Source organism: Schistocerca serialis, chromosome 3 (genome assembly GCF_023864345.2).
Source record: "Schistocerca serialis cubense isolate TAMUIC-IGC-003099 chromosome 3, iqSchSeri2.2, whole genome shotgun sequence".
Lineage (NCBI taxonomy): Eukaryota > Metazoa > Arthropoda > Insecta > Orthoptera > Acrididae > Schistocerca > Schistocerca serialis.
Genome location: NC_064640.1, coordinates 868,861,661 through 868,886,833, shown reverse-complemented (window position 1 = coordinate 868,886,833; position 25,173 = coordinate 868,861,661). Strand labels below are relative to the sequence as shown.

At 45.7% G+C, this 25,173-nt stretch overlaps 1 protein-coding gene across 1 annotated transcript in view; it reads left to right on the top strand.

Moving 5' to 3' along the window:
- The first annotated feature begins 1,453 nt into the window (after nucleotides 1-1,453).
- LOC126471022 (ITG-like peptide) overlaps nucleotides 1,454-25,173 on the top strand; it is an 87,321-nt gene continuing 63,601 nt past the window's right edge. The window contains exons 1-2 of the mRNA XM_050099082.1: nucleotides 1,454-1,580; nucleotides 24,154-24,346. Of these exons, the coding sequence (XP_049955039.1) occupies nucleotides 24,176-24,346 (171 nt within the window). The 5' untranslated portion in view covers nucleotides 1,454-1,580; nucleotides 24,154-24,175. The remainder of the gene's footprint in view (nucleotides 1,581-24,153; nucleotides 24,347-25,173) is intronic.

The following is a 25,173-nucleotide window of genomic DNA, read 5'->3' as shown; positions in this document are numbered from 1 at the left end:
TGTCTATGCTGATATACAGGGTGTCACAGAAAAACACCGAGAAAAGACTTAGGGACAGGTTCCTTACACCAAAAGAAGAAAGAAACGTCAGTAAAACATGGATTCTAAAATGATAAATGAAAGGCACCAGTTTGCTTTTGTTCTACAATATTACTTTTATTGTTAACAGGTTTTCGGCTTACTAGGCCATCTTCAGACATTTACTAAATGTCTGAAGATGGCCTAGTAAGCCGAAAACCGGTTAACAATAAAATTAATATCGTAGAACAAAAGCAAACTGGTGCTTTTCATTTATTATAATGTTGTTCTACCAAGAAGCGACGGAAGATTCTGTTAATATGGTTCTAAAATGCATATCTTAAGAGCTATGATCACTTGTTCACCTTCGATACTACGAAATATACCTCCTCCACTTTAATGTCTTTGATTGCCACTCAATCGGAACGCCTACAAGAGGATTGTAATTTCTTATCTATTGAAAATGAAGCTTATGAAGGTTAGCCAACTCTGATTCAATTTTTGTTGGCAAAAAACCGCCTAAAACAAAGAATTTCATGACGTAACGGAATTTCATGACGTAACGGAATTTCATGACGTAACGGAATTTCAGTTATTAATCTTCACGAGTCACTTGCAACAAGTGTGCTTTAAAATACCGAGTAAATAAAAGAGTTGTGTACGTCAGATTGCCAAATTGACACCAGTCTTTTTACATAACAATCACCGATGTGTCAAAAACAAAATTTTATGGTTTTCAACGCCACCACTGTGCACTACCGAGACATATCTGCCTCGCCATCATGCAACCGCGCCCAAGATGGGGCTCGAACCCGCGACCTCTGCTTTGAGAATCATCGATACTGCTCCTAACGAGGCAGCCCCGGATGTTAGCGGCTTACTACCTCGGAGAAGTGTCGAGAACTGCCTCTGTGTTAGCCGACAGCGAGATGGGCCACCAGTTACTTCACGGGTGGGCAGCCGTGCGAAAACAAAGGGAATCGATTTCCCACAAACGAGACAGGACGTCTCAAAAATCTGCTGCAAATTTATATTTGATACGTCAGAAAAACGAGGAGCCCCTATCAGGGACATTCGTAATTGGGGAGGATCCTGGACATACGTCGTTAGGGCGGAGCAAGCTAATAATAGAACCGAGCTCCCACCCTCGCGTGTACCGGGGGCTGCAGCTAGTTTCAATCAATAACTGCGACCCCGGCAGCGCAGATCAATCTGATGAACGTTCTCGACTGCCATTCGTCGTGAGCACCTGAAACTCGCTCGCGATTGATTCGGCACCTGGCGCGCATCGCTGCTATTCGGCGGGACCAGATCGACGCGGAGGTGCGCGAGTGCGCATGCGCGGCGACCGCTGGCCCGGGGGCGGCGCGCCCGGGCAGCCCGGGGTGGCGGAGCGTGGGCGGTGGCTGCCGGCCTATATAAGTCCGACGCCGGCGCCGGGTCGGCCGCAGTCGCTCGACGCCCTCCACCGGCTCGCCACCGCAGCGCCCGCTGCCCTCTTCCCTGAGCAGCGCCAGCTGCCTCTTCCCTGAGCAGCGCCAGCTGCCCTCTTCCCTACACAGGTAGGTCTTACAACAGAGCACCTAACTTGTAAATCCGACAGCTTCCACCTTTCAGTTGCCACGTGCAACAGTCCACTACATTTACATTCTTAGCTCGCACGCCACCTTTCAGATGGTGGATGGTTTGAATTACTACTGGTCTTTTCAAAAACGGGTACAAGAGAGAGAGAACAGTCATTTTGCTTGCATTCACTGGTTATCCGTCCTTTTTCTGCAAAAATAACTTTCTGAAATAACAGAATTATTTGTAATTTGTTTGAAACAGTAGCTTTCAGAATTTAACCCCTCACATTTCTATAGAAGAATATCAACTCTCGTTTCAAGTTTTAAGTAATGTGCTTCGAAATAGTAACTATTCCTGAACGTTATAGAATCATTGCATATGTTATCTTAATAACGAAGATTTTACCAGATACTTCTTGTGACGTGAATCTCTCTCTTCCTGCACCCGTGGTAGATAATCTAACTGGTGACAAATCAGGAAGCGCGTCTCGAATATTTTCTGTCAGAGTAACTTGATATAGCTGTCAATAAGATATAACACAGTGACATACGATCTGCTTCACAGATCTTATAAACGTTCGCATAATTCTTCTTACAGTGTATTTAAAAGAGCATATAACAATTAAAAACTGAATGAACAGAAAAAAAATTGTTATTTCCATCACAAATGTATGTTCTTTTGTTTGTTTAACTTCAAAGTCTTGCATTTCAGCACCAGATACATTTTTCTTCTAGTTTACGCTGGTTCGAGGCAACACAAGGTAAGTTCTTAGAATAAGCCGCTCGTATCATTCAACTGTTATATTGAATTCACGTGCAGAAATCCTGGAGTCTCTGTTCCATTTCCATTCATAGAAATCAGTATATTCACGGGCATGCACGCAACAATCAGAGAAATGTCTTAGCAGATTCTAAAAATATGAAAAAATTGAAATATGAATGAGGTAAATGTGGCTGGCTGGTAAACTGAAAAACATTGTATGAGCCAGCTACTGTACCAACTCAATATAATCTCAAACTCAAGTAAAAACTCAGAATTTTAGTTAAAATGTGAAAGTGATTACTAGTAATATTTGCTTAGTATCTCACAGGAAACAAATGTGTTTTTAAAAAAGTTTTCATAAATGGCTGTATTAACACTAACATGATCTCTTAACTTTCATCTCTCCCGAAACTTGATTTTCAATGCAATAGTAAAGTTAAAGTAAGTGAAATGAGAATCACCATATATTTTCCATAGCAGTCTTTATGTTGACTCATTAATTAATAACATGCCAGAAAAATAAAGTGCACATCAACCAACTGGAAGTTCTTTGTCATTGTTTCAATTGCAGCTTCTTCGGACATCGACGCAGAATGCAGAGGTCTACAACGATGGGTTTGATCAATGCTAGTTCTACAAGGCAACCTCGTTCTTCCAGCAATAAGCAGAAATGTTTTTTATAACACAGTAACAGAATTTTTTAAACACAATTCGAATCGCATAGGGCTTATCGCAATTTCAGCTTACAGCAAGCGGCAATCTAAACAGGTCTCATGTGTACTGTAAAACAGAGCTAAGTGTTGTATCTGCTTTCAATTCCCATGAGAGCACAAGAACGGCATCTGTTAATAAATGGTAAAGACAGCCTAAACTAATTTTATGCTAGTTTAATCTTGTAACTCACACTGGAATGTACAGAATTCTCGAACAGATTCGACTCGAAGAGAGAAGCAATGAAAACAAATTTCCGCTTTTCTTTGCCCGTTTTAGCCAATTGGAGGCCCTGACAAGGAGTTTGATACCAATGTTTCATTTGCTTGTAAATTTCTTAGCTGTCCCCAGATGCATTTCTTTCAAATTCGTTTAATTCCTCATCTCATGCGCCATTTCGTTTCCAAGTGACCTGTCTCTGCATTTATTGTTTTTTACTCTGGCTTCGGTAAAAATCTTAGACACACTAAGATACATTGGTGAAAAAATTTACACATATTTCTCTTTGAACCAAAGTCTGAAGCTGAGCGTCTTCTTGAGACGTTATCTCTCTCTCTCTCTCTCTCTCTGCCTCTGAGCGTCCCTCCCTAGTTTTTCTTAAGGTATTCGCAGCTATACATCTCTTCAGAAGAGTAAAGTTTCCAACAGTGAGAGAGGCGATGACACAATGAAACATGCAGTTGGCGTGGAAGACTTTTTGGGATTATTCAGATTGTTCAGCACATTTCATCAAACGTCAAAATATCAGTTTCAAACCTGGTTTCACTCACAGTCAAGAGCCCCTTCTCCTCAATAAATGAGAGATTTTTTGCGATTTTTCAAAAAAAATAATGACGAAATTAACGTAAATCTGTTTGCACATTATTTATTGATTTTTGGGCGCCATTTTCTGATTTTTGTTAAGAAATTCAGTCATCACTAAGCCCACCGTCAGAGACGTTAAAGCTGCTCTGACAAAAACGAAGTGATTCCAGTGCAGTCTCCGAATCAAATCTGAAATAAAAATAAATAAATAAATAACAGTTTTCATAATCTATAGGATATTCCGCGTGGAGTAGTAGCACGGTTTATTGAAATTTCACAAAATAATAACATGACGGACGTTTCGACAGAGATGTTGCCTTGTCGCGTGTTTTTGGTCACGTATGTTGCAGTAATTAATAAATAAATTCAAATAAAAAATTAGTCTATTATTCTTTGCGGTCACACCCGACGAATAATTAAGCCAAATTTCTGAAAGATATCTTATTAGTGTGCTCGCCATCCATTTCGTCAGCTTGAAATACGCTGTATCTCAAGCTGACGGAATGGATTGCAGACACACAAATAAAGACATCTTTTTGAAATTTGGCTGAATTATTTCTCGGACATGACTCCAAGGAGTAATGGGCTATTTTTTTATTTTGGTTTATTCATTAGTTATTACAAAAAACCGTGACCAAAAACACATGACAAAACTACATCTTTGCTTCGGACATCCGCCATTTTATTATTTCGTCAAATTTCAAGGAACTGTGTTATTACTACTTGCGCAATATCATGTAGATTAAGAAAATTGTTTGATTATTGATTTCAGATATGAGTTGCAGACTGCAGGACGTTAGGTCGTGGACACGGTTAGTTTCTGACAGAACAAATTTAACTCTTCGGATGAGGTGCTTAATGAAGACAGAATTTCTTAAAAAAGGAAACAGAAAATGTTGTCCAAGAACCAGTATATAATGAGCAAAAAGATTATGTTGATTGCTTGATTAGTTTATCCAAAAAAATTGTAAAATTCTCTTATATTGTAGACTGGCTGAGGAGAATGGGTCCTTTAGCCACCGACATCGATCCTTTCAGTTCACATTTCGAGGCAGAATGAGAGACTGGCTACAAAATTGTAAATATTCGAAAGAATGAAAGGTCCCTTTTTTTTACGATCTGTGCATAAGAAATATATACATTGCGCAACAAAATTACGGGATCAGTTTCTCGAAAAGCCGTAATTGCCTCCCATTCAGCGCATAAGTTTAAAATTTGCCTCAAATGTGCCTGTAACATTTCTCTTTAATGGCACAAAAGCGTGGCACCCTGCGACGCCATCCTCGGGCTCTGCGACGTTTCAAACAGCAAGACACCGACACAAGCGGGAAAAAAACCGACAGCTCAAAAGTTCATGTGAGCAGTAAGGTGACTAATAATTTCACACTGACATCAAATTTCTTCACAATTCCGCTCAGCGTGACCGCTGACGTGTCACACGATGAGAAGATCGTTACAGTCTCTCCTACTCACATTTTATCCCCTCTTTTGACGTCTCAGCGATGGAGATCAGAACCGCGACACCCAGCGTTGAAATGACGCGGTTGTCTTATGGGTGTCGGAGGGAAACATTTGAGAAACAGCGCCGGTCAGAATCTTCACGAAAGGCCTCAGGGTGTGGCACAAAGGGAGACAATGAAACCACTCCTTCCTCAGGGGTGTTGGTTCCCACACATTTCACGGTTAAGAAGACCGTTCGCAGTGTGATGAGGAACAGCAATATGTTCTTGACAAACTTTGACACAACTAATACCCCCTTACGTTTTCACCTTTCTCCAAGGACATTGTGGGGCTGCATCCCCACTGCACGTAATCGCACCCCTTCGGAGTGCAGCACGACTGCAGTTATTGCTTTCTTGTGCAGTTTGGAACCAGTACAGACCGTTCGAAACCATTCGACGAAATCTGAACGTAATTCGAATCAGTAAGGGTACTTACCTTTTACAACCATCCTGTTTTCCGCCCGTCTGTGGCGTGATCAGGCCAGATTGAAACATTAACATGCGCCTGAATAGATCGTCAAAGGTCTCTCTAAGAAATATCCAGTTCGGCACCCACACACCTGTGTTGACCATGTTACAAATATACATGCCGGAAAATTTGACATCAATTCAGCGTGGTAGCTGCTCTAGCGCCTGAAAACGCGCAAATCTCACCCAAAGGGTAGAGAAGGGATTGCGTAACCCTCAGGCACTAGAACAGCCGCCAGGCTGACTGTGTCGAAATTTCTGAAAGTATATTTCTAACATGCTTAACTGAGGTGCGTGGATGAAATCGAAAGTGTTACCGAACTGGAGGTCCTCGGAGAGACCCTCTGCGGATCTATTCACGCATATGTTAATGTTACACAGCAGCTTGATCACAACACAGGAGGACGGAATGCGGAAGTGTTGAAAAAGTGCAAGTAGCCTTTGTTGCTTCGGATCACGTTCAAATTCGTCGAATGGTTTTGAACTGTTCCTAACGGCTCCAACCTGTAAACGAGAGCAAAAATTGCGATCGCACTGCACACCAGAGGGGTACGACAACGTTCAATGCGGATGCACGCCCACAATATCCTTATAGAATGGTTGAAACGTCCGAGGGTGTCAGTAGTGTCAAAGGTTGTCGAGAACATCTTCCTGTTACTCAGCGCACTGCGATCGGTCTTTTTTAAGCTTGTAATGTGTGGGGACCAACGCCCCAGAGAAAGAGGAGGTTCCATTGACGACCTTTACGCCACCTCCTGAGACCTTTTCGTCGATTCTGAATGCCAGCGTTTCTGAAATGTTTTCCTCTGACACCCGTAAGAAAACTATGTGATTTCAACCCTGAGTGTCGCGGTTCTGACCTCCATCGCAGTGACGTCAAAGGAAGGGGTGAAACGTAGGTAAGAGGGGCCGTGATGATCTTCCCATAGTGTGACACCCCCACAGTGGTGTTGGGCAGAATTTTGATGAAATTTGATGTCAATGTGGCATCATTAACCCACCTTACGGCTCACATGAACTTCCGAGCTGTGGCCCTTTTTTTTTCGCATGTGTTGACACCTTGTTGTCTGAAGCATCGCCGAGCTCGAGGGTGACGTCACAAGGGGCCACGCTTTTACGCCATTACAGAGGAATCTTTTAGGCACATTTGAGATAAATTTCATACTTATGCATCGGAATGGAAGGCAGTTACGACGTTTGAAAAAAGTGATCCTCTAATTATTTTGCGCAGTGTATATGTTTCTCAAGCAACAATCTGAGAAGGTACTCAAAAGGAGATATTACATTTCTTCATAAATCCTTTATTCGTTCGATTGACTGTGTATTTACAGCCAGTTTCTCACTCTGCCGCAAAGTGCCAACTGAAACGATCGTTTTCAACCAATTAAGGGCCCATTTTCCTCAGCCGGCCTATAATATAAGCGATTTTTGGAATTTTTTTGAAAAACTAATGAAGCAATCAACGTAAACCTTTTTCCACAATATTTATTGATTCTGGGAAAATAATTTCTGATATTTTGAAGAAATTCAGTCATCATTGAGATCCCGTGCGAGGAGTTGAATTTTCTCTGTCCAAAATGTGCATGACAGAAGTCCTGCATTTGCAAATGTTACCTAAAACCAAACAATCTTCTAAATGCATACAACATTGCACAAGGAGTAACAGCAGAGTATTTTGTAATTCGACGAAACAATAAAATGGTGGACGTCTGAAACAAAGATTTAGTTTTGTCATGAGTTTTTGATCACGTTTTGTTGTAATAACCAATGAACAAAGTAAAATAAAAAATTAGCCTATAACTCATTGCGGACCTGTCCGAGGACTAAAGCAGCCAAATTTAAAAAAAAGCTATGTTTATTAGTGAGCCCGCAATCGATTCCGTCTGCTTGAGGTACAGTGTACATCAAGCCGACGAATTGGATTACGGACATACTAATAAAGATATCTCTCTAAAATTTGGTTGAATTACTCCTCGTGTATGTCTTCAAAGAGCGATAGGCTAATTGTTATTTTAATTTATTCAGTAGTTACTGCAAGAAAGAGCCAAAAACACATGAAAAAACTACATCGTTTGAAACGTCTACCATTCTATTACTTCGTCAGATTTCAAAAAATCTGTGCTATTACTCCATGAGCAGTATTCTATGGATATAAAAAATTGCTTCTTTTTTATCTCAGATAAAATTTGCAGATTCCATGACTTCTGTAATGGACACATCTCATTTTGTGCACAGCAATATTAACTCCTCTGGTGGTGGGGGGGCTTCAAGATGACTGAATTTCTCCAAAAAATCTGATAATGTTGTCCAAGTATCAACAAACAGTATAAAAAAAGATTTACGTTGATTGCTTCATTAGTTTCTGAAAAAAAGGTTGTAAAATTTGCTTCTATTGTAGGCTAGCTGAGGAGAACGAATCCTTAACCCGTCGTCAACAATCGTTTCAGTTCACACTTCGGGGCGAAGCGAGAGGCTATAAAATTACAAATAATGGGCCGAATCAAAGACTTCTGACGATATGTAAGGTCTCTTTTTTAAGAACTCTTCAGATTCTTGAAAAGAAGCGTACACACTACGCTACATAATCAAAGGATCACTTTCTCCAAACGCCTTAATTACCTCCCATTCCAGCGCATGTGTTTGAAATTTGGATCAAAGGTTCCTACTGTAATGGTACAAAGAGTGGGACCCATCGACGTTATCTTCGCGATCGGCAACGCTTCAGACCGCAAGGTGTCGACAAATTCGAGAAAAAAGCCCTATCACGGGAGTTCATGTAAGCTGTAAAGTGGGTTAAGTATGTCACATTGGCATCAAATTTCATCATAATTCTGTTCTACGCCACCGTGGGCTTATCACACGTAAGAAGGTCGTCACAGATCCTCTTACTCACATTTCCTCTCCTCTCTTGACGTCTCTGTGATGGACGTCAGAACTGTGACTCCCAGCGTTGAAGAAACGCTATTTTCTTATGGGTGGCCGAGGAAAATATTTCAGCCACACCGCCACTCAAGAGTCGCCACAAAAAGGCCTCAGGACGTAGCATAAAGGGCGTCAAAGAAACCACACTTTTCTCTGGTGCGTTACTTCCCACACAATCCACGGTTAAAAAACGATGTTCGCAGTGTGAAGAGCAACAGAATGACGTTCTTGACAACCTTTGACACTGTTGACACCCTCGGACTTTTCAACCTGTCTCTAAGGGCAGTGTGGTGCTGCATCCCCGGTGAATGCGTTCGCACCGCTTTGGAGTGCAGAGCAGCGCAATTATTGCTCTCGTGTACATACTGGAACCACTACGGACCGTTGAAAATGATTCGACGAAATCTGAACGTGAACTGAAGCAGTAAGGGTACTGACACTTTTCAGCTTGATGTTTTCCACCCACTCATGGCGTAATCACGCGGGAGTGCAACATTAACATGTGCGTGTCAGTTTGACACTATTTTCGGTGCCACCCACACAACATTTTTGAGCCTGTTACATGTGTACCTGTCATAACCTTTGACACCAATTCAGCCTGGTGGCTGCTCTAACGTCTGAAAGTATGCAAACCCCACCCAAAGGGTGTAGAAGGGTTTGCCTAGCCCTCAGGCACTAGAGCAGGCACAGGGCTGAATCGGTGTCGAAATTTCTAAAGGTACATTACTAAGATGCTCAAAAAAGATGTGTGAGTGACACCGATGGTGTTGCTGAACAGTGGGATAATGGAAGGATCCTTCGCCGATCTATTCACGCACATATTAATGTTGCACTCTCGTGTGGCACGCGGCAGGAGGATGGAAAACAGCTGTGTGGAAGAAGTGTAAGTACCCTTTGCTGCTTCGGATCACGTTCCAATTTCGTCGAATGATTCTGAACGGTCCCTAGTCGTTCTACTTTGTACACGGGAGCAAAACTTGTAATCGCTCTTCACTCCAAAGTGGTCGGAACCACGTTCGATAGGGATGCAGCCTAACACTGCCCTTAGAGAAGAGTTGAAACGTCCGAGGATGTCACCAGTGTAAAAGGTTGTCAAGAATATCTTCCTGTTCCTCATCGCACTGCGATCGGTCTTTTTTAACCTTGTAATGTGCTGGGACCAACCTCCCAGAGAAAAAGGTGGTTTGATTAACGCCCCTTATGTCGCCTCCTGAGGTCTTCTCGTCGATTCTGAGCGGCAAAGTTTCTGAAATGTTTTCCTCGGACACCTATAAGAAAACCGTGTGATTATTAGCGCTGGGTGTCGCGGTTTTGACCGCCATCGGAGAGACGTCAAAAGAAGGAGTGAAATGTGGTAAGAGGGGCTGTGACGACCTTTTCATCATGTGACACGTTCACGTTGGGCAGAATTTTGATGAAATTTGGTGCCAATATGAAATCATTAACCCAGTTTACAGCTCACATGAACTTCGGAGCAGTGGCTATTTTTTTCGCATGTATCGACAACTTAGTGTTTAGAACGTCGCCGGGCGTGATGGTGAAGTCGCAGGGCGCCACACTTCTGTACCGTCGCAGAGGAAAGTGGAGGCAACTTTGAGCGAAGTTTCAAACTTATGCGTCGCAGTTTGAAACAGTTACGGGGCTTCGAAAAAGATGATCCTTAGTTTAGAATGAAATTTTCACTCTACAGCGGAGTGAGCGCTGATATGAAACTTCCTGGCAGAATAAAACTGTGTGACGGACCGAGACTCGAACTCAGGATCTTTGCCTTTCGCGAGCAAGTGCTCTACCGACTGAGCGGCCCAAGCACGACTCACGCCCCGTCCTCACAGCTTTAATTCCGCCAGTACCTCGTCTCCTACCTTTCAAACTTCACAGAAGCTCTCCTGCGAACCAGGAGAGCTTCTGTAAGGTTTGGAAGGTAGGAGACGAGGTACTGGCAGAAGTAAAGCTGTGAGGACGCGGCCTGAGTCGTGCTTCGGTAGCTCAGCCGGTACAGCACTTGCCCGCGAAAGGCAAAGGTCCCGTGTTCGAGTCTCGGTCCGGCACACAGTTTTAAACTGCCAGGAAATGACCCTTAATTGTTGTTGCGCAGTGTACATGTAAAAGAGCTCTGCCTCTAAATTTCCAGTGATTCAATACAATGCCATCGAAGTCAATACGCTGTCAATCAATATGTCCTAATTTAGGTACTTAAATAATTTCTGGTGTCTGCCATGATGTTTTTCAAACAGGCCACAGCGTTCAGATTTCAAGAGCCATTTAGCAAGAACGGTAAGTATATCACATACAATTAACAGCTAGATACGTCTTGAGGCTACTACGCATCACAGAATTCAACTTTTTGCAGCGTTTGTCACCTCAGCAGGGAAGCATCACTGGCTTATGTGCGAATTCACAGGTTCCTAATGGCATGATGATACCCATCTCATTTTCGATATGTTCAAAGAGCGCCACACCTTGCAGCATTAGTAATAAATAATTTCGATAAAAACGTCGGAATCAACGAGAATAGTGCAAGAAATTGATCATGGCCTTTCCGGGGGAAACGACTAGGAATTCAGCAGAAGTAGTTTTAGAAACCTACAGAAAACGTAAATCTGGATGGCCGGACGAGGATAACTGCAGAACCCATCGAGAGCTACCCCAAGCTTTTACAACAGCGCAATATCTGATCGCTGGAGAACATTAAGTCATTTCACGCTTTTGAGAATATACTTGAATTAATTTCAAGTGACCGATCCCGGCGCTACAGCAATGATCGGAACGTCCCGCCTTCCCACCACCCTTTGGATGGTGCAGTCGTTCCACCCGACAACATGGCCGCCACCCGAGCTCCGGCGACGGACTCCACAGAGACGAGTACGTCTCTAAAACACCCACTTCACTCCTTCATTGTACCGACTGAGATCTTCGAATAGGTCCACGCTCCCACTAGCCGTTGCCTGACAGTGAAGAACACGTGCTCAAACAACGCTCGCCCTATCGGCGCAAACGTCGTCGCTGCTGGCTCACGAATCCTCAAGACACTCATTCGAGTCAGTCCGGACGCCGTCCAACCAGCCGACGGTCCAACGCCGATCTCGCCGCACGGCACTAGCGATGACCAACACGTTTTGCCGGATGTGCAACCAGCTCAAGCCGCCAAGAACATAGTACCCACCTGTCTTCCTGCGGACACCTAATGATCTCTCTCACCAAGACGATGTTCACATGGGCATTGGACTGACCCTCAGTACAGGGGCGTCTCATGGGATGACGATATGGAGGACGAAATGCCTCCTCCACAGGACTGTCTACGCCTCCAACGAGGTTGCTCGGTAATATCGGAAACGACGCATGGCGGCCTTAGGGACCCTATTCTACATCACCCCCAACGCTGGTAGACGCGAGTCCACCAATGCTACCACAGACGTACCGATTCGCGACATCGAAAATCAACGTGACTCACGCAGCAAGAAAGCTGCAGCTCTTCTGCGATGTGCTTCGTACTTCTAGCGTCGACGTCGCCCTTCTTCAGGAAGTTCGTGATGCCACGCTACCACCAGTTTACAGCTGTGACTCATATAGGTCTGTAGGCGGGGTGTGAGTGGCCTTTTAGATATGCGTATGCATCCTGGTCGCAGATATGATACTCCTCCTGCCCAGCCGAGGCATATCTGTAACCATTTTTTACATGTGCGTCATCAATATCTATGCCCTGTCTGGCTCCACGAATCGTCGGCAGCGGTCCAAGTTCGTAGCAGACGACGTGGCTCCCCTGTTTTCCAGCTACTATGATCGCTTCGTTGAGGACGGCAATTTCAGCTGCGTCTTCCGCTCAAAGGACCCGACACCTGGTTATTCACCATGCCGGACGCTACATATCTTGGTCAAAGACTTTCATCTCACTGACGTTTGGGAGATGATTCATGCTGACACGCCTGATTATACCCATTATACAGCACATTCTGCGAGCAGACTCGATCGTTTTGTGTCTCCGTCCACGTTGGAAACGAAGTCTCTCAAGTAGAAAAATGGTCCCTTGCTGCGTTTTAGAACGACTGTACCACCTCAGTCAGCCTGGTGCAGCAAAGGGTCCTGAGAGCTTAAAACTTCCCTGTTTGGAGACCAGCGCTGCCGACAATGAATAGCCACTACATGGGGCTCGTGCAGAAACCGTCTCCCATGGTAGGTGTCAACATTACACTGGTGACTTAAGTGTGCAAAACCTGCAATCACAAAGGTCTTCGTGCAACGTGACAAGAAAGCAGCAGCATGCCATTGGGACATCACCAATCTTCGCTACACCGATCTTCGCGAGCTCGATGCGGTCTTCCCAACACCTGATGTCCATGGGGAACGCCAGCATGCTAAAGCCTGGATTCTCATTCTTCAGCGTGATAAACTGTACAGTGTCGACGTGCGTTCGCGACAACAGAACCTTCTACACTAGGAATCGCCGTCCACAGTCAACGTTGGATCTGAGCATCGTCGTCGACGTCGACTCTTCGTCTCTACCCTCACCACCTCCGATAATACTCTCCACACAAAGCAGGCGGCGGTGTTGTCTGCCTTTGACGGTCACTACCACAACTTTTACGACGACGATCCGATGGCGGGGCCAGTTCCTGACGACCTCCATCCCACTCCCGAATGGACCCTCGCCATTGCACAGTAGACACCAATGATGTCTGCGATAACAGCAGACGACGCGGCGAACGCGATGGACAAGGTGGCAAAGACCAAGTCACCAGAACCAGATTGTCTGCCGGTGGAGTTCTACCGGGCATTCACCACCTTGCTGGACGAAGATGCTTCGGGAACTCTTTACTCCGTTCTTCTGGATACCAGCTGAGTTTCTCACTGGCGTTCTTTTGTGCCTGAGCCATCGTATACCGCCCTCTGAACTTAATGAATGCAGATCATAAAGTCTAGACGTGCCTCTTAGTGGCGCGCATAAGCACTGTCTTAACTGTGTTCCCTTCATCAGAACAGACTATCTGTGGTTGTAGGGCTACCTTCAAACTGCCTTGGGGGAATGCCGTGACCTCGTTGCGATAGCTGCAGGCGTCACCATTTGAGAGAGGGCATGTAGCAGCGCTCAAAGATGCCAGTTGGAGTAATCGTAGATACGCTCGACATTTGAATTGGAGCGATGCCACTATTAGACGATGTCGGCAGGAAGGAAGCGGTCGATCTAGAGAGACGACAGAACGTGAAGACGGAGCAATTGTCAGATAGTCCCAAATTCATCATTATCATCGATCCAACTTACAACTGGTGCTCAGTGACCACAAGGACCGTTAATGGGTGGATCACAGAAAGGGGACTGAGCTCATGGTGCCCCTTGCGCCAACTACCTCTGTACACCAACAAGTATGTTGTTAGTGGTGTCGGGCACATTCGGCCTGAGATCTCATTGACTGCAGTGGAACTGTTTTCAGTGATGAATCCCACTTCGAACTGAGCCCCGATGACCAGCGAAGACGTATCTGAAGACGCCCCAGTCTATTGAGGAATACCAACCTGACTGTCACCTTTGATTGTCATCCAAGGCACTTTTACAGCACAGCGGTACGTCGGCGATATTCTACGTCCCATTTTGTTGTCCTTCATGACAAGCCATCCTGAGTTTACATTTCAGCAAGGTAATTCCCGGCCGCATGCAGCAAGATTTTCTACGGCTTGTCTGTATGTTTTCCAGAGTCCAACTTGGCCAGCAAAGTCGCCGGATCTCTCCCCAGTTGAGAACGTTTCGATGGCAGGGCCCTCCATTCAGCTCGGTCTTTTTGGCGATGTAACGCGCCAATTGGACGGAATTTAGCAAGGCCCTCCAATCAGCTCCGTCTTTTTGGCGATGTAACGCGCCAATTGGACGGAATTTGGCACGATATTCCTCAGGAGTACATCCAGCAACTCCGTCACCCAATGTCAAGCTGAATAACTGCTTACATAAGGGCCAAAAGTGTACCAGCGCGTTATTGACTTGCTCGATTTGTGAAACTGTTTCTCTTGAATAAATCATTCAATTTTTTTCTCAGATAGTAATAATTCTTCTATACATGTAAGTCACATCTACTGATTTCCGTTCCACTCGCATAATTCCTTTGTGATTCGTCGTTTTTTATGCCTAAGGATGTGTTATTATGGAAAGAGCGAGGTCTTTACCATTTAAGAAAAAGTAAAGTATTAACTTGAGTAATATTTAAGTACGTGAGTTCAGAGTTGCTGCTGCACAAGAGCGCTTTTTCAGCAAATTGAATTTCTCATTTCGTCCAGCAGGCGTCTTCCTCAGTGCTTTTGTATGTAAATATCTAGATTAGTTCATTCGCCTACCAGCAATAATGAATAAGAGACATACCACTTAAATTATAAGTAATGGATTTTTACAATCAAAATGGATGGGATGGGCAGATTCAGATCATACACGTGGTAGCAGCCAGTAGATATCAGTTAATTCTCAAAAGTATGAGGACAAGCCTGGCACTGGACGAAGAGGCACAGTGTTTAAGAGCACAGTTAAAATCCGCATCCGATGATACTGGTTTGAGTTTCCCATGCGTTTCTCAAACCGCATCACATTCCATTCAAAAGGACATGTCCAACTTCCTTCTCTTCTTAGGTGTGTTCCATGTCTAATGACCTGGTCATGGATGATACGTTCAATTCTATCCTTATTTGATTTCTACCACGGCAGACAAATTTTTGTACTGCTTCTTATTCCAAAAACGCAAAGAAGGATATCAGGATATTCATTGCGCCCAACATGGGTGTTTGCTTGTCGTGTTATGTCAGTACCTCAATCCACTGACCTGAGTCCCAAGCGAATGGCCTTCATACGCTTAGGTCTATCAGCGTAGACTGCATTTATAGTGATGAGCCAAATCATTACGACCACCTGCTCAACAGCCCACCTTTGGAACAAAGTACAGCAGCAATTCTGCGTAACATGGATTCGGAAAGCAAATGGTATGTTTCTGCAGATATGTGGGACCAGATGTCTACAAACAGATGAAGCAATTCCCATAAATTGCCGATTGGCGGTTTCTGGGCAGGAGCTGGTGCCCTATAGTGTCAGCTCAGATCAGGTGAAGTTATCGTTTCCCACGCCCGGGTTCCCGGGTTCGATTCCCGGTGGGGTCGGGGATTTTCTCTGCCTCGTGATGACTGGGTGTTGTGTGCTGTCCTTAGGTTAGTTAGGTTTAAGTAGTTCTAAGTTCTAGGGGACTGATGACCATAAATGTTGAGTCCCATAGCGCTTAGAGCCATTTTTAAGATCAGGTGATTTTAGAGCCCAAAACATCTACGTGAGTTCACTATCATGCTCCTAAAACCACTGTAGCACAATTCTGGCCTTGTGACACGGACTGTTTTCCTACTGGAAGATGCTATCCCCGTCGGAGAAGACATCAAGCATGAAGGGAAGCAGGAGGTTCGCAACAATGTTCATGTAGTCCACAGCTGCATGGTGCCTTCGATTACTACCACAAATCCCCTGAAAACCCAGGTAAATGTCACCCACAGCATAATACTACCCACACAAGCCTGAGTCCGTGGCAAAGTCCATGTTTCGAGCACCCATTCTCCAGGATGGCAGGGTATTTGGGCAAGAGCATCCACCTGGTGTAACGAGAAATGTTACTCATTCGACCAGATGACAAGTTTCCACTGGTCCGCTTTCAGATCTCGATGGTCTCGTGCCCACTGCAGTCTCAAATGACGATGTCGTGGGTCAACATGGGTACAGTAGATGTCGATCATTGAGGAACTCCAGGTTCTACAATGGATGCTGCATGATGTGCTCTGAAACACTTGCGCTGGCACCATCTTTGTACTCTGTCGTCATATTTACCATAGATCTCCCATATCCTACTTTACAGAGTGGGCAAGCCTCCGTTTTTCCTGTTCCATGATGAGGTGTTGGGGTCCAACAACTTATCGCCTGCTTTTGGTTTTATTGTCCTTCAAAAACTTTCCGTAGATTCTGACGACAGTAGTGTGCGAACAGCCGACCAACTTCACTGTTTGCGAGATGCTCGTTCCAAGGTGACAGGATATAGCAATCTGCCCTTTGTCAAAACAGCTTATCTCGGTGAATTTCCCCATTTGCGGCCCGTATTCGCACTACTCCATCCGAACAGGCCTTGGAAGGCCCAGCGGTACCGACCGGCCGCCGTATCATCCTAGTCACTGGATGCGGATACGGAGGGGCATGTGATCAGTACACCGCTCTCCCGGCCGTTTTCAGTTTTCATGATCGGAGCCGCTACTAATCAGCCAAGTAGCTGCTCAGTTTGCCTCACCCCGATTGCCAACAGCGCTCGGCAGACCGGACGGTCACCCATCCAAGTGCTAGCCCAGCTCGACAACGCTTCGGTGATCTGAAGGGAACCGGTGTTACCACTGTGGCAAGGTCGTTGGCGTATTCCCACTAGAATGTCCCTAATTCGTCTATGTTGCGCTTATATACAACCCGTACCGTGTCACGTGCTCCCAGCACAACCAGGTGGTACTGAATCTCACGATTGGCGGTGGTCGTAATGTTATCAGTGTACTTCCATATTACAGTACATGAATGAAATGTACTGCACCCAGGCCATTTAGAGAAACGTGCAATGGTCGTTTGGTTAAGACACACATTAACCCCAAACTCCGCCGTTCCGCCGATTTTGTGCCTATCAAGGCATGAGATTTGCCAACATTACATGACGTCTGGTTTGTTAAGACCATAGGCTGGTCACAGTCTGCCGTCGGCAGTGCTACAGTCACGCGCCAGAGATCCAATAGCGGGACACATGAGCGTGTTGTGTTTATTTCGGCCACTGCTAAGTGCCGTCTTCTTTATAGATCAACCTAGCACACAGCTATCGCAAAACGACTTAACGATTTACTTTTTGTTCAGACTTCCCCCGTCACAACTTCGCGACGACGTTAAAATACTACCACAGGATCCCACTGGCATCCTCCTGTTCATAGTAGTACACGATTAATGACTCAGCGTGCGACATGGTGCCACAGGAGGCCTAACACGGACTACTTTTCTGTCATTACCGTAGATCACGCTGATCTCGATCTACCAACGTCACAGATAATCGAAATGCTATTCGAACTACCAAAGGACGCCATCATTACGGCGCTCCGACCCTACGGCAACGTCGTGGAATGTGTCGCCTAATACGGGCACAATTCCGAACTTACCCAGTCTTAAATGTTGTCAGGCATACTCGTATCGATCTGCAGACTCACGTGTCCTCCTGCCTTAGTATCAAAGGCTGCCATGCCATCATAATAGATCACTGTCAGCCCCGCATCTGTTTCAACTGCGGGAAGAAGAGCCATATGCGGTCTGACTACGTCCAATGAGGTGTCATCCAGTTCCCGTTGTCAGAAGCCTCCATGCCACCAGCCCATCGTATGGACCCTCGTATCGGCATGCTCCGTTATCCCACCACCCTTCGGATGGTGCAGTCGCTTCACACGGCTGCATGGCCTCCATCCAGACTACCGCGATGGACTGCCCAACATCCCCTTGATTCCTTCATTGTACTGACTGAGGCCTTCGTACAAGGTCGACGCTCCTCCTTGCCGTCGTCCGACACTGTGAAACACGTGCTCAAACAACGGTCCCCGCATCGGCTCAAACGTCATCGCTGCTGGCTCATGGGTCCTCAAAACACTCTTACCGAAGACGATGGAGACGTCGCCAACCCAGGCGACGGTCCAGTGTAGATGTCGGCGGACAGCACTAGCGATAACCAACACGTTTTGCCCGATGTGCAATCAGGGCAGGCCGCCAAGGACATAGTAGCGACCTGGGTGCAAGTTTGCATGCCTGACTCCCTGCTCATGCCTTATAATCTCTCTCAACAACACGACATTCAGAAGGACACTGGACTCTCCCTCGTCACAGGCGCGTGGGGTGATGACGTGGAGGACGAAATGCCTTCTCCACGGGATTGTCTAATTCCCCCCAAAGAGGTTGCTCATTTATATCAGACTCGACCCATGGCGGCCATCGAGATGGACTCTCCTTGTGGTCTCCATCCCACACCGTCCCCAGCGGTGGTAGACGCCCGTCCACCGCAGCTAGAACAGACATACTGGTTCATCACATTGAGCATCAACATGACGAGCACCGCAACAAAACTGCAGCTCTTCTGTAGTATGCTTCAGGCCTCTGATGTCGCGTCGCAATTCTTCTGGAAGCTGGTGTTGCCACGCTACCTCCAGTTTATGGCTATGACTCATAGACGTATGTAGGAACCTCTGTTTTCCGGATACTATGATCTCTTCCCTGTGGCCCGCGATTTCAACTGCATGTTCTACCCGAAGAACCAGAAGCCTGATTATACTCATTACACAGCACATTTTGCGAGCAGACTCGAGCGCATTTATGTCTCTATCCACCATAGAAACGAACTCCTCGAAGCGGAAATATGGTCCCTCACGTTTTATGACCATTGTGCCATCCACAGTCGGTCTGGCGCATCAAAGGTTTCTGGAAACTTAACACTTCCCTACTTGTAAACCCACACTGCGAACAACGTATTGCCAGTACATGAGCGTCTGGTGAAAATCATCTCTCACAGTACACGCCCATGTTGCACTGATGGCTCAAGTGTGAAAAACCTGCAATCACAAAGGTATGTGGTCAGACAGCAGTGGTGTGGCATCGGGACACTATAAATTTTCACGACACCGTCCCTAGAGAGCTTCACGTGCTCTCCCCAACATCTGATGTCCACAGGAACTCGCAGCGCACTAAAGCCTGCCTCCTCACTCTCCAACTCGATAAACTGTACGTCTTCATGGTGCGTTCTCCATGACAGAACGTTTTATATGAGGAATCGCCGCCCACGGTCCACACTGCATTTGACTGTCGTCGTCAACGTCGACTCTTTGTCTCCACACTCGCCACCTCGGTTGGTACTCGCCAGATAACGCAGGCGACGGTGTCCTTTGCGTTCATCGATCACTACCACCAATTTAACGACGACGATCCAATGGCAGCGCTCCGCTCCTGAACGAACGCTCACCATTGCAGAGTCGACTCCAGTGAACGAGGTGCTGGGTATGATGGACAATATCTGACTGGTGTTCTTTTACCGGTGCTTAACGATCGGTAGTTAAAGGTCTCCGCATACCGCCCCCTTACATTAATGAACACAGAATATAAAATCTATGTGCGCCCCTTTGTGCCTTTGCGGTACACATACGCACGATCTTACCTATGGTCCTTTCACCAGAAGAGACTACACGTGGTTGTGGAGCTACCCTTCAAATGGCTTTGGAGGAATGCCATGACCTCATCGCGATAGCCACGGTCAGTCGGCTATGTGCCGCGCTGGTCTTCATTGCTTTTACAAGTGGCTTTGACCGCGTTCGATAGCCATTCCTTCTGATGATCGCGACTTGCATCTATTTCCCGCCACTCTTTGTGGACGCCATTCACCGGTTATGCTTCCTGCTGTCTCCAAGGTCCAGGTCAACTGGAGACTTGTTAGACCGATTTCTACACTCTGCTCTGTGCGTCAAGGATACCCCATGTCCATGCAACTGTATGCCATCACACTAGAGTCCCTCACTGCTGGTATTACAACTCGACTACTGGGTCTCCCTTCGCGTGGTCCTACCTATCGCTGGACGGCCTATGCAGATTATTTCCTACTTCTCACCCACTCCACAATGAAACTCTGTGATACCATCCACTGCATCCAACAGTACGGACATATTTATGGTAGTATCCTTAACGTGCGCAAGTCGATGAAGATGCATATCAGGAACATATCTCCCTGTTTTTATACCATATCGCAACTTATTTCGTCGAATTCAGCTATATTCGGAACGATATCCTGGTCACTCAACTTCTCCCCGCGATGGACTTTTATCTTTTGTTTATATCGTCCATCCCTTGCATCCCGATGCCGGTACAGCACACAGATGTTAACTAAATTGCCCAGACCAATCACGAACTATTGTGACGTGGTAACATGGAGCACTGCCATCCATAAAAATTCCGTAGTTGTTTGGGAACATGAAGTCCATGAATGGCTACAAATGATCTCCTGGTTTCCAAGTAGCTGACATAACCATTTCCAGTTAATGATACGTTCTCACCTCAGCATACCATAATGGAGCCGCCAACAACTTGCACAGTTGACAACTTGGCTCCATGGTTTCGTGGGATCTGCCTCACACACCACCAACTGAAATCGAGACTCATCTGACCAGGCGACGGTTTTCCAGCCGTCTAGGGTCAAACCGATACGGTCACGAGCTCAAGAATGGGTGATTTTTGTACTTTCTCAGTTACTCCTCAGTGCTTTGTATTTTTGAGATCTTATTCAGCTTTATGCACAGTACTATATGGATAGCTACTGTGCTTGCTGTGACAGGCACAAGGACAATTGGTTGTTGACTGTAAACAGCTGGAAGCTGTGTTGGCCACAGGAGACAGGCTTCTGGCCACATCTCAAAGCTGCAGCGATGTCAGGGCGCTGGTGATGAGACTTCCGACATCCTTGGCGTCGTTGGAATCTTCTGGTGATCAGGATGTCCCCGCATCTCCTGATAAGCAACAGCTGACTGGTTCGTGTTGACTCGAGAGTGAGAGTCAGACAGTGGTGGGTTCACGTGTCACCGGGCAGAATGCGGGGAGGAACGAGCCACACGGCTGACTCAATACGCCTTAGCATCAGGTGCAATGTGCTACACAGTGTTAATAATACTTCTGAGCCGGCACGGGATGTCTATTTTGTTGGACCAGCGGCCGATTTTCCTGCCGAGTCTGGATAAGTGTAGAGGACAGATATGCTAATCATTGGGAGGTCCAATGTAGGGTGGGTAATGGAGTCCCTTAGGGAAACAGCTTGCTGGGCTGGAAAGACTGCCACTGTGCACTCGATATGTTTGCCGGGACTCTCGCCCACGACATGAAAGAGGCTCTGCTAGCAGCTATCGAGCACACTGGGTGCACCAGATGCAAATGATGGCACATGTCGGCATGAATGACGCCTGCCTCTTGGGTTCCGAGGTCATTGGTATCGCTTATTGAAGGTTCCTTTCAGAGGGTGGCTGATTTGATGAAGGCAACTAGCACTGCACGGTGCGACGGTATCGGATACGAAGTTTTCGACCTCCGCTATTGGGTGGAGAATTTTAGGGTTCCCCTTAATAGGTCAGTCGTGCGCAACAAGCAGGAAGCGGCTACTGGAGAACGCGTGGCGTGCACATGGGGTATTTTTAGGTTAGACAAATCAAACGTTGGAATCAGGACGCATTGCCTGCTAAAATAAAAGTACATAAGCCACAATGATGAATATAGAAAATGTTAATATTATGTTAGTAAACTGCAAGAGCATCGAAGGAAAGATCCCAGAATTATAACACCCAGATAGTATTAGCAAACAGAAAGTTGGTTGAAACTGGAAGTGAACAACAACGAAATCCTAAGTTCAGATCAGAATATTTATCGTAAGGATAAGTTAGTCGTCAATGGTGGAGGCGAATTTATTGCAGTAAAGAACCCGATACTATCTAGCGAGGTTATCACGGATTCCGAATGTGAATTACTCTTGGTGAAGTTAAACAGCAAAGGTCGGTGAAAATGGTAATCAGATGATTTTATAGAAAGCCTGGGTCTGGAGATGTAGTGGTAGAGACCGTCAGAGAGAACTTGACGAATATCGTTAATAATTTGCTTGATCATGCCGTTGTAATAGGGTGTGACTTCAACTTACCAGCTATAGATTCCGAGAGTCTTGTCCGAAAATTACTTCGAGCAGCTAACTAGAGAAACAGCTCGTGAAAGTAACGTCTTAGACCTCCTAGCGACAAGCAGCCCTTGACTAAACGAATCAGTTAACGTAGAAGAAGGCACCAGTGATCAAAAGCTGTGATAGCAATTATGACTACAGGCTTTACAAGGAATGTTAAGAAAGGCAGGAAAATATTTTTGCTTAGCAAGAGGTACAGAATACAAACTGCAGAGTATCTCAGTAATGGGTATCAAATATTCAGTGGTGAGGATGAAGATGAGGAAAACAAATGGATAAAACTCAAAAGCGTCGTTCAATATGCATTAGAAAAGTATGTTCTGAGCAAGGTCTTAAGGAATGGGAGAAACCCATCGTGGTTTAACAGCCGTGTTAGAAAACTGCTACTTAAACAAACAGAGCTTCATCGCAGATTCAAGAAAAGTCAAAATCTATCTGACAAACAAAAGCTGAAAGAAGCGAAAATGAGCGTAAGGAGGGCAATGAGAGAAGCGTTCAATGAGTTTGAAAGTAAAATCTTGTCAATTGATCTGAGTAAGAACAGTAAGAGGTTTTAGTCTTACGTAAAATGAGTAAGCAATTTGAAATACTCTATTCATTGACTCGGTGACCGTACTGACACCGAAACGGAAGACAACAGAGATAAATCCGAAACACTGAAGTCGGTCTTCCGAAATTGTCTCACGGCGGAAGATCGTAACATGGTGCCTCCTTTCAATCATAGTACGAAAATCGAAATCGCAGTTATTGAGATAACCGGTGGCGGAATAGAAAAGCAACTACAATTGCTTAATGATGGAAAGACATCAGGAGCAGATGAGATACCTACAAGATCCTACAAAGATTATGCGAAACAACTTGCGCCCCTTTTAGCAGAAGTTTATAGTAGAAACCTCGAGGAATGAAGGGTACCTAGCAATTGGAGGAAAAAACGCAGGTCATTTCCGTTTTGAAGAAGGGTCGTAGGACAGTTGCATATAGTTGTAGATCTATACCGTTGACGTCAGTCTGTTGTAGTAGTATGGGACACGTTTTATGCTCAAGAATTATGTCGTGTTTTGGAGAGCTAAAATCTCCTCTATAAACTCAACGCGGATTCCGGAAACAGGGATCTTGCGAAACTCAGTTCGCTCTGTTCGTCCATAACATCCATAGCGCTGTAGATAACGGGGCTCAAGTTGATGCCATGTTCTTTGACTTCGTGCAGCCGGGTTATCTCCACTGCTGCTGCCAGATCTCCAGTGTTGCTACCGGAGATGGTAGCTCTGTGTACTAGGCTTCACACCTGTGTATACCGCCAAACGACCCACAATAAATGAGTATTCTTCCTACTATACTGTATACAGGATGCACAACGAGCAAAATCTCGTTATTGTGACTTCGTCTGGTGTTGCAATTGTAATGGTCAGTCTCGCATTGTCTACAGTCACTGGCACGCACAGTTTAGATGCCATATAGTCCTATATCTGCAACTTTTACGATGTTCTTCATTCAATGTTATTCTTTGTGCATGCAGAAACATGTCGTTTAAATACACTTTCAGGGTTCTGTCCAGTTTGCAGTTGCTGCTAGAGACGAACGACTCGCCAGAGTACCATTGTTGACGGTCTGTGAAACCGAGAACTCGTTTTTTTCTTCCGCAGGGAAAGCGACTGTGACGTCAGCATGTGGCTGATTGGGAGGCTCGTGCAAGTGGTGGTGGTGCTCGCGCTACTGAATGGAGGGGCACTCGGCTGGGGCGGGCTCTTTAACCGCTTCAGCCCTGAGATGCTGAGCAACCTGGGCTACGGCGGGCACGGCTACGGCGCCTACCGCTCCTCGCAGCCTTTACTACAGGTAAAACACTCTATTCTCTCAAAATTCATTAATTTGGAAACTTCCTGGTAGATTAAAATTGTAAGGCACACTTGGGCCCAAACCAGGAACAGTACCCTCACACAATGAGCTGTCAAGGCACGACTCACGACCCATCCTTACACCTCTACTTCCACCAATACTTCTCTTTCCTAACATTTGTTTCACTTTTCTTCCATTTTGCCATTCGAATCTGGACATCTGCCTTCTGCGAGTTTCTCTCTACCAAACGAGCAATCCGAAAATTATTAGAGCCATATGCGAAGCTTGAGTCCATCTATTCTATTCTTACAAACAGCCTCCGTACCCGAGGTCGATAACGCGCGTTAGAAAGAGTCAGTTCCTCTTCACCAAACCGTCCATCTGTATTCAGAGTTAACCCTAAAACTTCCGCAGTGGCTATCACACTGGACTCGCATTCGGGAGGACGACGGTTCAATCCCGCGTCTGGCCATCCTGATTTAGGTTTTCCGTGATTTGCCTAAATCACTCTAGGCAAATGCCGGGATGGTTCCTTAGAAAGGGCACGGCCTACTTCCGTTCCTAATCCGATGAGACCGATTACCTCGCAGTTTGGTCTCTTCCCCAAAAACAACCCAACCCAACCCCAAAAATTCTCTGACATCTGGAAAAGTCGGTGTTTCTCGGTTCTTCGGATTTGAGCCTTAATTTCGGCAGTGACCTTGATACAGTTAGAGAAAATCGGGGTATTTGCAAGGCCTCTCTGTCACCTGGATCACCAGACAGAACAAACACGTGCCCTACAACCAGTCATTGGAGTGAACTGGATGATGTTGGCTGGCAGTTAA